Source organism: Aquila chrysaetos, chromosome 10 (assembly GCF_900496995.4).
Source record: "Aquila chrysaetos chrysaetos chromosome 10, bAquChr1.4, whole genome shotgun sequence".
Classification (NCBI taxonomy): domain Eukaryota; kingdom Metazoa; phylum Chordata; class Aves; order Accipitriformes; family Accipitridae; genus Aquila; species Aquila chrysaetos.
In genome coordinates this window covers 29440750-29455853 of record NC_044013.1, presented here as the reverse complement: position 1 = coordinate 29455853, position 15104 = coordinate 29440750, and the positions used below count along the sequence as shown (strand labels likewise).

At 40.3% G+C, this 15104-nt stretch overlaps 1 protein-coding gene across 1 annotated transcript in view; it reads right to left on the bottom strand.

The window, feature by feature from the left end:
* RYK (receptor like tyrosine kinase) overlaps positions 1–15104 on the bottom strand; it is a 64043-nt gene that overhangs the window by 24676 nt on the left and 24263 nt on the right. Inside the window, exons 7-10 of the mRNA XM_030028714.2 lie at positions 14214–14358; positions 10229–10329; positions 7155–7289; positions 3937–4023 (exon numbers count right to left, since the gene is read on the bottom strand). Of these exons, the coding sequence (XP_029884574.1) occupies positions 3937–4023; positions 7155–7289; positions 10229–10329; positions 14214–14358 (468 nt within the window). The remainder of the gene's footprint in view (positions 1–3936; positions 4024–7154; positions 7290–10228; positions 10330–14213; positions 14359–15104) is intronic.

The following is a 15104-nucleotide window of genomic DNA, read 5'->3' as shown; positions in this document are numbered from 1 at the left end:
GTGAAAATGATCCGAGGGCTGGAACACCTCTGCTATGGAGAAAGGTTGATAGAGTTGAGGTTGTTCAGCCTGGAGAAGAAAACGCTCCAGGGAGACCTTATTGTGGCCTTTCAATACTTACAGGGGACTTATGAGAAAGACAGAGACTTTTTGTCATGGCCCGTAGTGATAGGACATGGGGCAACAGTTTTAAACTCAAAGAGAGTAGATTTAGATTGGACATAAGGAAGAATCTTTTTTTTTTTTTTTTTTTTTTTTAAATACAGGGAGGGTGGTGAGACACTAAAACAGGTTGTCCAGAGAAGTTGTGGATGCTCCAGCACTGGAAGTGCTGAAGGTCAGGTTGGATGGGGCTTTGAGCAACCTGATCTAGTGAAAGATGTCCCTGCCTATGGCAAGGGTGTTGGACTAGGTGGCCTTTAAAGGTCCCTTCCAACCCAAATAATTATGATTCTAGTAAGAAATTCTAGTTTGGGCACAAGTGTAGTGATCATATTTACCATGTCCAGGTGTTCTCCTTCCAAAGGGTTTCTTCTATTGGCAACTCCAGATTTAAAGTTGCAGCAACTACCCTAATGTCAAAACAGCCAATGCCATGTCTTAAGTTTCTCAAGCTCTGATCCTAGTGAGAAGAAAGAGGTGCTTTTCCTCTCAAGAAGGTTATTCCTCCTCACAACACCTGCTGAAAGAATTTCAGTTCACATTTTTCAGAAGATCTGAAACACCCCACGCCCTCTTCCCATTATTTTCTGTCATTTGGGGTACCACTGGACTTTATTTTATCAATTTCAGAGTGTACCACTGGGTAAAACAAGACAGTTCTGGAGTAGCTCGTACATTTTGGGGGGGATAACTCAGCTACACAGACAAAACCTTTCTTCCTTGTTTCTTTTCCATGACCCTCAGGCTCCTTTCATGCCTTCAGCAACAGAGATATTTAAGTCAGTTTAATAGTTCTCATACCCATCTTGCTTTTGTGGTCCTGCCCTACTCCTGTGTTTGTGCCAAAACAGCAGTGTGTGTGGTCACAGAATGAACGAGATCAAGGAAAAAGTCTGCTTAAGAGAGAATTTTTGCAGGTTTTTTTTCCAAGCAGATCAAATTCCCAACTTATTACATGACCCAGCTGCACACACAGCTATCACAGCCAGGGTACAAAGACAAAGCTGCTTAATATTAGCACTGCAAATGAAATGCTGTAAGGAGAAGAAGGGATGTTTATAGTTATTTTCCTAGCAACATTCCGCTGCCCAAACCAGTATTATTTCACAGACAAGTATCAGCAAAATCTATTATAAACTTTGTCCGTATAGATCCTTTTTAAAGCTGAGAAATTCTCTACAGACAACAATTATGTGAATACCATTACTCCCTTAAGACCATGCTCCAGTTCACCACAGCTAACAAATCTTTCACTGCAAAGGGAAGGGCTAGAGAAATCAGGATGTGCACTGTGTCAAAGATACAAGCCACTGCAAGGGAAAAGTGCAGCTTTAAGAGTGGATTGAAAGCCCCATTTTGGCAAAGCAATTAGATAAGTAGTGATGGGAGGCAGCTAAATTAAGATCTGTTCTCACAAATGTTCTCTGTCATTTAATCCAATGCTATAAAAAGTAAGCATGCTTGAGCAGTGCTATACAGCTGTCAAACTGTCCTAACTCACAACAATTTGGGGGATCACAAGACCACTAGCATTTGTTGACTCTGAATCAGGGCAGAGAACCACCAAATAACACAGTGAAGGGGATCACAGATTAAGGTAACACTGGTGAATGATGCCCCAAGTTAGACTGCCTTATCAAACACAGAGAAGCACCAGGCTCATGTGATATAGGATAAGGCTTTTGGAAACTATACCAAATAAAAGCAAAATGACAGTCAGAACTGTTTGGCAGGGAGGGGCAACAGAAGAGGGCACAATTCAGGAAAATTTCCCAAAATACTGGAAAGAAGCAAAGTTGTTTGTTTTTTTTTTTTAATAAAGAGAGTAGGTTCCTTTGCTTCTTGCTAGAAGTCACTACAAGAAAATACTTGCCTTTATATAAGAGGCTATAACTACTTCAGATGACACAGTTCTAGCTGCCACCATCATGCTAAATGGTAGCTACCAACATCTTCCAAAGGGGCAGCATATCTACTTTTCAGAAGTCCTCTCTGGACTCAACAGGGATGAAAAGTGCTACAGAAGTGTACCACCTCAGAGGCACTCCTGAAGAAATAATGGAAGTATCTTGTGACTATGAGAGTAACTGTCACTCTGAATCTAGGAATGCTCTTGAGGACATGCAAGAGAAGAGCGTGAAAAGCGACAGCAGCAAATCCTCACTGTTCAGCCTGCTGTGAATCCCATTAGCAGAAACACAAACAGTTGTTCCAGAGCACAGATCAAGCTCTGCTGCCTGACTCAATGCTGAGAGAGATTTACTCACAGGTTACCCTCCTGCTGCCCACAAAGCAATACTTCACTGTTGGTACCCATTCCACCTTACAGTTCAGCCATACCAGGCTGATTAGGAGGTAAGGATTTGTTAGGCAGGAAAGGAGGGTAATTTCACACTGCCTATGTTGATTACTCACAGCTGGTACCTGGCTCATAGTACTGACATGTTGGACCTTTTTAAGTTCAACATATTTTGTTAGAGCAGCAGGTACGGTATCGGGCACTGACCTGTCTTCACTGTCAAAAGCATACAATCGGGCTAGGCCCACATAAAGAAGAACGTGTAGCTAAGGAATGCAACAGCATCCATCCCAAACTGCCACTTCAGACTGTTTCAAGGAGGGACCCCTTTTTTAGCTACTTTTATTCCAAATCAGGTTGACTTCAAGAAATTCCTCCCCTTGAAGTGAGTGTGAATCTTTTTCTAAGTGGCTTTCCACATAAACTTATTTTTTTTCTTATCACAAGCATCCGATCATGTGAGAAACTTAAAAAGAATAATAGAAAGTTGCCTTCTTTAAGCAGTATTTTTTTCTTTAAAATGGCACTGAATAAATGGGTAGCAGAAAGGTTCAACAACAACAAAATTCAGCAGCTTCACCAATTTCCACCTTCCTCTTTAAAATTACTACCTTTAAAAATTACTAGCTGTGCAAAAAAAATTTAAAACTAGTTGAAATTCTTATAGAAGCCTATTTTTTTTTTATAAGAAAGAATTAGAGAAGTTTTAAAATGAAAAACCAAAGGCAATAATATACCCAATTGAAATGACAAAATTAACTGATGAAGCAACTACTGCACAAGGAATTCAGCAAAATAACTGATGAAGCAACTACTGCACAAGGAATTCAGCAAAACTGTTGTAAGCTACTAGAGAACTCTTACAATGATGACTGTAGAGGAAGGGATATATGTAGGATATATGTAATATGGTTGTCATCTAGACTTACCTTGTTGTTTCGTAAGTCTACCTATTAATTTAAATCACTCCAACAATGTATTTCTTGAACAAAGATGCTATATTTGTATAAATTAAGTTTTAAGTGATAATTCTGGTGCTTCAGTAGTAAAGTTTAAGGATGGCAGAAACTATGCCCTATCTTTTGTAGAGCCACACATGTTTATGAAAATTCTTAAGATGCATTGCAGGTACCTTTTTCAACAATTTGCAGGGCAAGAGGCTGTGGATGGAAAGAACAATGACATGCTGGGGGCAGGGAGGGGAACCAAAAACACAACTTAAAAGAATCATAAGCAAAAGTATTCAAGACACAATAACTGAAGGCACTGGTGGAAAGCACACACATTTTTCTTCCATATAAGATTTCTGTTCTCTCTGGCTGAATGTAGCACCCAAATTGCTTTTGCTTTTTAAGCAGTAGCCATTTGCATATTTTGAGGAGGAAGGGTTTGGTTTTAGAGACAGATTTGATACACTCAGCATGCACTACAATCCAAACAACTGGACATAAAAACACTCCTTTATGTAAGCATACCTTTAACAGTTTTGACAAAAACTTGTTTCTCTTTACTGGGGTCTTTTTCTTCTATTAGAATCCCATGGAAAATACGTCCAAATGTGCCTACGAAGAGAACATACAATTAGTAAGTATTACGTGGTTAAAATACACTGATAACATTAACAGAACTGAATATCTGTTAAGAAATCACTACCTTAAAACATATCAGCCACAGCAGAAAGTTAGGGACAATGGCAATTAAAGCACAAGTCCTGAATGCCCCAATTAAGTCAACAATATATAAACCAACCACCTCTCCAGCACGAGGTGGATTCAGAACTACATGCAGTAAATGCTGAAAGTTTTAGGTACCTAAAACTTAGGGGGACAAGCATGTCATCCAGCCAGTTTGGGATTCTCCAGTCAAAACATTTCTCACAAGATGAAATTTTTTTGGAAATGTTCATAGGGAAATACTGGTTTCAGCCAACCAGTACACATGGAACAGTGTGAAAACAACAGTATCACATTATTCAAATGTTTCACCTCAGCTACAAGGTGTTGGGTTTGTTTGGGTTTTTGGTTTTTGGGGTTTTTTTTGTTTGTTTGTTTGTTGGTTTTTTTCCAGTCTCTCCAAGATTTTTCCATTCACAAAATTTTAACAATTCAATTGCAGGAAGAGGAGCTACACTGAACAGCTGGAGTAAGAACAACTGCAGCATGGTAACACACAGAATTAACTTTTTACACAACTCAAGTTGGCAGCGCTTTTCTGTCACACTACTACCATGGTACCAATGTGTGCAATCATCTTCATGCATCTTATTCATACGTTACATCCCTTTCCCATTGATTTCTCCTGTCTGATTAGGTTGAAAGATCTTTGATAGGATTGCCTTAGCCTGGTGTACATCTTCCGGCATGAAGCATGGGTCTTATTTGGTTTCTAAATACTTAACGGGGACAGTGCAACATTTCTATCACCTACCTTGGGACTACAGGTAATCCCTGTCAAACAGGGGATCTTCAAATTGTAATCTCACTAAGAAGCAGTTTAACTAAGGAGACAAGGCAACCACAAATATACAGCACAAATTATTTAACAGTAAACTAAACCCCTCCTATCTTGGTTCTTGAAGACATCAAGAAAGTGCCTTAAATACATATTTCCAATATACAAATAATATGTAAAAGTCAAAGGGAAGACAGCATCTTGTACTGAAACATGTTATGGTATCAAACTATCTATTTGTAAATACTGGAATGAAAGAGAATGGGGAAGTGTGTAAAAGCAGTTATGACTAGAAAGTAATTTTCATGCAATCCAATATCTAGACATAATAAGACTAATACAGCATGCCTGTATGGTCCACAGTTTGGGGTTTTGTTGTTTTGGTTCGTTTGGGGTTTTTTTGGTTGTTTTTTTTTGGTTTTGTTTTTTTTTTAACGATACCCTGAAAGGCTCATATCTTAGCAGGAATTGTATGTCTCTGGTGTGCTATAACATTTAGAGACAGCACTGTGAACATGCTACTTCTGCCTCACTCTCCTCTGGGGTTTTTACAGATTATGCTGTTTGTATTCCAGACTGAACATCTAAGCCATTTCTCTACTTCACCAGAAAACAGTAAAGGTCCACTTACTGTTAACATCTGCTCCATTTGCTACAGCATAGCTATTCCATTAGAAACTTTTTTTTTTTTTAAAAAAGACACCTACATTTTTGTCTTACATCTAGTACAATGAGCTTGAAGCAGGTTCAGAATTAGGTGCTGCACAAGCCCAGCAATACAAAAGGCCCCTACAGATCCCTCTTCCCTTTGAGCACTCTCAGACCTGCTGCTTTGCATCTTCCAGCTGGTTACACCACAGGAGAACCATAATCTCCTAAATTATTAAAATGTTAAAGTAGGTTAAGTTATGGAAGCTACGTGAAGTTTATAATGAATCTCTGGCCAAGATCTGTAAAATATGTTTAAGTTCCATTGGCAGCACTTAGGAATTCTTGAAAATTTTATGCAGACATTTCTATTATTTGCTGCTTCTCCTTTGAAACTCCTTTGTTCTTAGATGACTGAGGCTCAACTGTGCTACATCCTGAACTAAAATTGATGATCTGACTAACTTTTGAAGGTTTTGACAGACTCAAATAACAGCTGGAAGCCAAGAAACAAGATCCCAGTATTAACTGCATCCACATTGCATTCAACAGCCATTTAAGCTGCATCTCACAGAGCAGGGCAGTTCTGTCACTCGGTGCTAAACATCTGAAGCATAGCTGTGACACTGAGTCACTTCTAGTCATCGGGTGACTCCTAACATCACAGTTACAGGCAACAGACAGTACAAAGGAACAGAAAGCACGTCCCACGTGTGAAGGAAGCTTTTTTGCAGAACTGACATTGCAGTTGAGCACAACTTCAAGCACCTCCTTAGAGATTTAGAGGCATACATTAAATGGGGAGTGTTAGCATCCTCCCATTGTTTTTCAGACAGTAATGCAAAGCATTTAGGAGTTCTACCTCCAAAGGATGAGTATCTCACATCTCTAGCTTTGGAAAGTTTGATTTCTCATGAGGCTTGGGGAATACAAGACTTGAAGTTGCAGCAGTAAAGATTAATGACAAAAACCCCTAAATATTTAAGCCTATTTCCCAAATTCAATATCAACAAGAACCAATTAATGTTGTGCATGAACACTTCCAAGGTAAATATTAAACAAGACAAAAGAATCAGGTAATCCCTGAATTTTTCATATCAGAGCTGTAAATGTTGCATCTGCTGATTAGATTTGCAAATCAGAAGCTATCAAATTGAGATGATGAGTTTAGACAACTGAGGTTTTTGTGGACTTTGGAATTTTTTGTTTTGATTTTTTTTTTTTTTTAAGAGCAGCTCTCCTGCAGTAACTTACAAAAGTGAGTTACTTTGCCACTTAGAGCCCCAACTGATTACCTCATTCCTTAGCCATCTAACACTTTCCTTTATTTAAAGGACCAGATTATTAAGACAGACAAGCTGAATGATTTACTGAGCACGATTAGTCGCTCCCCGATTCTAATGAATTCTGAAAACTGCCTTCACCACCCCCCCACACCCCAATGCAAACAGCATTCATCATTCTTCTCCTCCACCAAAGTTATGAAGATCAGAAACATCATCCATGATTAATTTCAGAAAAATCTAGCTATTAAAAATATATATATATATACACGCCATGTTGTAGCCCACAAGTGTCCGAGTCCTGTAAATACCTTCTTGAAGCACATCTTTTAGAGTTATCCTCTCCCTGGAGATGGCTATATCCTTCACTTTAGCTTTTGCTTCCATTAGAGTGACACTTTTAAGATCATTCTTCTCTATCCGTAATGTAGGATAACCTGAGGAGCCAGCAGAGCCAAACAAACCAATATAAATACCCTTATAATGAGAACAGAAGCACATTGCTTCACCTCAGCACCACCTACAGGTATAAAGACACGCAAGCACCATGTACTTAAAAAGATGATGTATTAATCTTAAAAAGATTAAATCTTAAATCTTAAAAATTAATCTTAAAAGTATTAAACAACAAAAAACACAAGTCATGCAAATATAATAATCTGCAAAAAAACCCCACACAGGAATTCTGTAGTGTCAAGTGATCAAGTCTCATTATTAACACCAAGTAAACAAAACTCCTTACATACTGAAGCTGATTAACACAACACTGCACTTTCCTGACAACAAGGAAATAAAGACCATGGTCGGAGACTGTCAGAAGACTTCTTGGAGCAAGGAAGATGCCTTACCCCAGCAGGATGTAACCAAAACTACCAGTGCCCTCTTCTGGTGCTTCTAGACATCTAGATACACCAATATAGTCAGGAAGGCCTGAATATTTTTGTACAAGTTTATGAATTATTAGAGAAATGTCGAGAATTACTTGGATTTTTTTTTTTTTTAATTTAAATGTTACTGAAAAAGCTAATACAACTGTGGAAGGACGAAGAATGTTCTTACTGTTTATTTTGTGCAATCAACCTTTTTTCTTCTTGTATTCATTTTCACCATTCCCTGTGCTACTAGGGGTGTCCCAAAACAGGTAAGAGACTTTCTGGAACAACAAGGACTGAACACAGCAAACAAGTGCCATCTAGACATGATGGCTACCACGCTTATCAAGGTGAGGAGGGTATAATCATCACTATGGGCTTGGTCCCCTCCCCTTTTGCCAGAGGCTCAGTAATGAGTTTCCAGGGGTCATATTAAAATTAACCAAACAGTGTCACTTAGAGGGCCAACCTAAAAACCTGAGGTTGATAGGACATCCACACCACAGGATGATCTGGGATAAGAGATGGAAAATAAAAAGGCTGGGGAGGGACTTCAGGTGGCAAGAGGGAAAACCAGCTCAAGAATTAGTTGCTTGCTAAGGTCTCTTCCAAACTCTGTGGAAAGGAGGTTTTTTTATATTTTATAGGTATTTATTTATTTTTATTTTTAAACTAATGCTTCTACTAAATAAATTTTAAAGGCAGCTCTTCACAAGGGAAAGATGAACTCAGATGACAAGAGATACTTTTTTTTGTTTAGGGACATACAATACAATTTAGAAGAAAGCCAAAACTTTCCCAAAGTTGCTGTTCACTCTTAGGTAAACACCTGCTTCCTCACATGGTGAGGAAATGGGAAAACACAGCAGGGCTGAACAGTAATCACAACATTTCTTCAGTGCTCCCTCATGAACTGGAATGGTCAGTATCACTACTAAGTACAATCAGAAGACAATGGGAGAGACTTTTGGGTCTTACTGCTTGCTTTAAAAAAAAAAAAATCAAGTCATTAATCATTATATTTACCTAGCACTCGTTAGACTGGTGAACAAAGTCCCTTCAGCCAATTAATACGAAACTCAATGATGTTAAACATCTTTTCCAACCTAAATGATTCTATGATTCTATTGAGCATTACAGAAAAGAAAATCACTGGTGGCAGTAGATGAAAACAGGAGCCATTTAATTTACACTTTCTGAAAAGGTCAGGAGTGCCAGAACACTATTTCAGCTTGGCAGTTCCCACTATATTGAGAAAAACAGCAATCTGAGTTTAAAAGAAAGATAGTTTGTTCTTCTGGCCGGGCTCACCCATTTTTCTCACTTTGCAATATAAACCCTTACCTCACTTTAGATCTTTCAAAGCAGGCTTTGCAGTAGCTTAAGCCCTTTGAGTTTGGGCTAAGTCTTGCCTTCTTCCAGTGCTCAGTCATGCAGACCCATACCCTCTAAGCACCAATTTTGGTGCTCATACGGCTAGCCTACAGGCCAGTTCAGAGACCCGAGTCAACCAAAAACCAATCACTCCACAAAAGAAGTCAGTTTTTGGCTGGCTCAGCTCCCTGAATTGTCTTGCAGCCTAGCAGCATAAATACCAGCACAAGGGAAAGGCTCATGGTCAGTCCAATGAGACTGAACTGCCAAGGAACTGCACACCAAGTGTGCCCCTACACTGTCCAGCTTCCCCACAGTCCGAACAGTCCCCTCCCTGGAGTAATGCTACATGGGATATCCCTCCACTAGAGAAGACAGACAATAACTGGAGGAGTAAATACTCCACAGATAATAAATACCTTCAGCAATTATAGAATTAACACAGAACATAGCTAGTATCAGTTACCAGATCAGTCTATCACAGAGTATATAAAATACTGCCACCCTTCCTTTTAATTCACTGCTCTTTTTAACTATTTCATGTTCTTTCAAGCAAAGCTGTAAACAAAAAGAGATCATGAATATATCCCCCTTGTAAAGCCTTTTCCCCATTCATTTCCATTGCAGGTTGCAGCAACAAGATGAAAAGAGTAACATAACCATCAGTAATACATGCTAATGACATTGCTTGCTTTGGTCTCCACTTAGTAACTGATCCTAGGGCTAGGTGGGTACTTCCAGCTGCTGTTACTTCTTCCAGCTCTATACCATCCTCTGCTTGAGCTGCACAAGGCAGCTTCTTTCCAGTGTTAAGAAAAACAGATGCATCAGATACTGGTGAAGTCTTTCTGGCTGACTGATCTACATGCAGGTAGAATATCCCATTGGACAAAACACAGTATCATGCTCATATGATGACTCCTGGGCCCCAGTACTTAAGGAGGCCTCAATCTTGACTATGGCATGGCTGGATAAAACCACACACCACATGAGCTTCAGAGGCAAACTGACAGAGCCAGAAGATTATTCATGCTCTGATCTTCTACTGGATACTAAATCAGTGTGACCCCTATCACCAAATACTCCAGCTGTGTGCAAGAGGGTCCGTTGCAAGGGTTTGTAATTAGATTAACACTTACTGGTTACTGGCGTTGCATTGTTTGGCGTGTCAGCTCGCAAGTACTGTGTCGTCTGTGTGGAAGGTTGGGACAAACCTTGTGAGCTACTGCTGTCACTAATGCTGTTTTAAAACAAAATTTGACATGAACATAACTGCTTACCACTGCAATAAATTCAAAATTAACTTATCAAAGTTAAAACCAGAAGATTTTCCAGGCTAGACTTTGAAAGAGTGGCATTTTTAAAGTCTCTCACACATTAAAATGTATTTTAGGTAACTCAAAAATCTTAGCACTTCTTCCTCCTATTGGTTTGCAGAATTTGCTCTATTTTCCAGTCCTTCTTCCCCACTTTTGAAAAATCAAGGTGACAAAACATTTATTGCAAGAACCACCCTGTCATACCAGAAACAACAAAACTATTATATCCCAGAGAAGACTTGTATGCATTTGTTTCACGGTACCAACATCCCACTGAGAATCAACGACTACAGAAGTTTGAAAGCAGTAGCCTGAGCCAAACGGAGATGCAACTGTAACACCCTGCAAAGCTTAACTAGCTTTTTCAGCCAGAGTGATCTCCTCTTGCTTGCCCTGGGCATGCCAGCTGCTAGCTCTATCTGCTGCCCTGTGCTGGAGCAAATATCAAAAAGACATTCCCTAGCTCATTATTGCAAACGGTTGTTTACCCTATACCACTGTACCTCTCTCAGCTCTCTTTTACAGACCCAACTGCCTTAGCCTACTCTGTCGTTCCTCTCTCTAAGGATATTTGTTGCCCCTTCCAGGGCCACCTACAATGTGCTTTTGAGATATTTTCTTTGGGTAAAAAGACCATAGCTGCACGTAGTGTCCAAGAGACAGGCAAACTGTAGCTTAAACTGTAGCAGGATGTCTTCTATCTTATCCTCATAGACAAAATCCTATAAAAAGAGTTGTTGTGGCTGAAATAGCCTAAGAACAGGCAAGAAAGTTTGCAGGCAAAGGCAGTACTACCTCAGATGGCAGGGCCGGAAGAAGCTTTTTTGATCTCCCTCCCAAACACACACAAACATCCCCCTCTTTTTTGAAACTTAGAAGCTTCTCCACTTCTGATGACTGTATTGGGAGAACAAAGAAGAGATTGTTTTGGGGCATAACCCTCTGCCTTGCCAAATAATCAACATTCTATTTGCTTCTCAGGCTGCTATTGAGCACTGACCAAGCAGTGCTAGCCACCCTTGCAGGTTTTTTAGACGTGCTTGGTGATGCCCTGAAGGACCACTGTTAGCTTTGAAGCAAAACTTCCTTTAAAAAAAAAAAAAAAAAAAAAAAAGCCAAGTCAACTCTTCACCATTATACCATAATCACAGATGCACCTGCTGAATTTTTTCTTTAGAACAGAATCTACTAATTCTCACAATACAAACATCAGGCTTACTGATTTATAGCTAGCCTCGATCTCTCTGGAAACCTTTTTTAAAGTTATTCCCACATTCACTGTCTTCCACTTGTAGGCTTCCAGCATAGTTTCTAGCACAAGGTTAAAAGCCACAGTTGCTGGTCTAGCTACTCAACTTTCAATTCCTTTAGCGTTTCTGAATGAATATTCTCTGGTGCTGGCAACTTACTGCTGCTTATTTTAACTGTTTGCACTGTTGCATCTACACGCTGCTTCAATATGATCCACTCTCCAGTGAGTTCCCCAGAAAGAAGTGTCCTGGCATGGTCACTGCATTAAACACTGATGCGGAACTTGCATTTCGTTTTCCTGCTATGGCTGGAAACTCCTTTTGTAACTTGATCACCTACTAGCCCTACAGATTTCTTTGGCTGGCTTCCTGCTGCAGGCAAGTTTGAAAAAGGAATTATTCTTTTATGCCTGTTGCAAGTTGAAAAAAGTACCTTTTTTGTTAGCTTCATTCTGTTTTTTAGGTTTAACTTACTCATGTTTATGAGCTTTTTTAGTTTTCTCACTTGCATACCACGTCAGCTTTTTGAACGATGCCTTCTTGCTTTTAATAACCTCCATTATCCTGCTGTTAAGCCATGCTAACTTTCTCTGGCACTTTTTCAAGTGCCTTTGATAGGAGGTATGCAAGCATTTGCTCTGAACTTTCAATACAATGTTCTTAAACAGTCCACGTGTAGCCTGTAAACTCAGCTGCCTGGTTTTAGCTTCTGTTTAACAACCTTCCCCATTTTTATTTAGTTCTGGTTTTTGAAATTAACAGCAACAGCAGCAGGTTCTCCAGCCTTTGTTGCTCCTGGGAGGTCATTAACCTTGATGACGTTATCATCTTCGATTCAGGACCGCTTTACAGCAACGTTTTGAGCTTGCTATTCAAAATCAAATCAAAAGTTGTTTCTTCACTCACAAGTTCCTTAACTAGTTGCTACATCAAGCAGTCACTGATCATATGTAACACTAGTGCATAACACTGAGGCTAAATTATAACACAGAAGCAGTTTCTCAACCAAGCACTGAAACATCACCTCGCAGTCTCTTTGCTGGCTCCTGTGCACGCTGCCCATTCTGAAAACAAAACTCCACAGATTCTGATTTTTCAGGCACATTTTGCCTCTGTTGCACCTTTGCTATGACACTAATTGACCACAGGTCTTACCCAGGAGCACATCCAAGGTTTTGTCAGGTCTGGCACCTTTGGGCTCAAAAAACAAGTCATCACATGGCTCTCTGAAGAACTAAATCCCACTGTCTGCAAAAACTTCAGAAATTATCAGAAGGCCATATACTGATTTAGAGCAAATTCTTTAATACCTGCAAACCACAGAGTATCAACATTAGATGAATTTTTAGCTTGTATCTCCACAGAAATCAAGTACAACAGAGTGGGTGAAAGGACATTTGATCACAATGCTAGGCTGAGACAGTCTCTCAAAAACTCGCAGATGACAGTGTTCACACACCCTATAAATGTAATGCTTTTCCTTTCTGAATTAAAGCAAGCTGCACATCCTTTAACACCTTCTATTGATTAAAAACCCTCAGTAGACAGTTAGGCACAAATTAATTGAGAAAAGCTGACAAGTTAGATAATCAGGCCTTGAGAAACCATTACTACTTAGTACACTGACACTCCCCAAAAAACAAGTGGTCTGGGGACACGAGAGGAGTAAATGGCAGAAAAAAAACCCAGAAAGAAACAGATGAATGGATAGAGAGGAAGATGAAAAGATAGAGCTACTCAGAGGCTGCAGGCAGGAACAGAAACAGTTCAAAATATCCTTTCGACAGGGGTGACCACCCACAGGCCCAACTGTTTTCCAAAGTATTCAGTTTCAAAACGGCCTGCTTCTGAAAAGTTGCATCTGATGCAGCTTGTTCACACAGCCTCAGCAGAGCCTCAGTCCACCTGCTTTTTCAGCCTCCCTTCCGCCTTGGTGTTTAATCCCCACTCAGCTGACCGTATTGCCCTTGGGTTCATATTACAAGTCCTTTTTGCATGCCTGTGCCAATTTGGTTTTTCTGGATTGAAAATATATTTGGGAGAGTGCCACATTTTCAGCTTTATAACCAACCAGTTGTAATCCCCAGACTTTACCCTAAGGCCAAAGTGAATACTGGTAAATCAATCAAAATAGAGAAAACTGAAATTCAATCTCCTGTAGAAGTCAGTTAAAAAAAACCCAACCAAACAAAAAAAACCCCAAACCCTAACATCTTCAGTGTGCCCAGGTATCTATCAAATTTTCCTTCAATCCTGACAATCCCTGTAGATCTGATTCTGTCCAAATTTCCCCACTGTGTGTCCTCCACACAACTATTCTGGCAAAAAAACAACAGTTCCAACCCTCCCAACCCATAAACAGGAGAGCACCTGCAACTGCTGCCCTTCTGCTGTACAACACTTACTACAACTCTACACAGGTACTAATTGCTACAGCTTGACATCAAGAGCAGAAATTGCAAGCTACTACAGAGGGTTCATTTTGAGACCAGAACTCCCAACAAATCTGAGTAAAAGTGTCCCAAAAAATGCACTTGAAAAGCTTGAATACATACCTATCATCCAACTCTATCCTTTTCATGCTGTGGAGATGCAAGACAGCTAATATTATTGCCACCAGGAATATAACAGCACAGCACACGCCAACACTGATATAAAACACACGAGTAGAAGTGGTGGGAGCTGCATTTACAGGATCAACTGAAATAGAAAGGTGAAAAGTTACTGAAACTTTCTCAAAAAAACCCAAACCAAAAAAGAAAAAAAACAAATAAAGGCGCCACAAAAAACCCAAACAAACTCCACAACAGATGACATTTTGCTAGTTCCCAGCAGGCTGACATGTCAGGAGGGCACTGCTGCTGTCCACAGACTTGCCACCGGTGCCCTGCCACCCAGGTCCTGCACAAGCAGGGAGCAGGAGCCCACCTGCAGAGGCAGACCATGGTAACCTGCAGAAGAGTGGGCACCACAGTCCCTGCTGTAGCAAAGCAGGGCAGGGTCCAGCAAGCCACTCGATACCTTCATTTATTTACTGGGACAAAAGGAGGGTTCCTACTGAAGGATAAAAGCTAGCCAGCAACCTCCTAAAATGGTCTCGTTGGTACTGCTGGTTCTACTTCGCACAACCCCTTGTCCCTCCTCCATGGCTACCATGCTGCAAATGCAGTAGGAGCGTGAACAAACCCAGCCTTCAGCGCAGCTGAGCCCCAATGCAGCAAGTGGCACAGACTTGCTAGTTGGGGCTGGAAGAGCAGGAGTCACCTGCACACCATGACACACACCAATACAGTAAATAAAATGAGACTAATACTTAGGTGCAGGGTGATAGTGGTGCTTACTCACTGATCGAATGTGCCAGAGCACACAACTTCAGCTTCTCCTCCTGATTTTAGGGTATGATGGGTGGATTACAGCCCCCTGGCCTGAATCTTTATGCAGCAGTG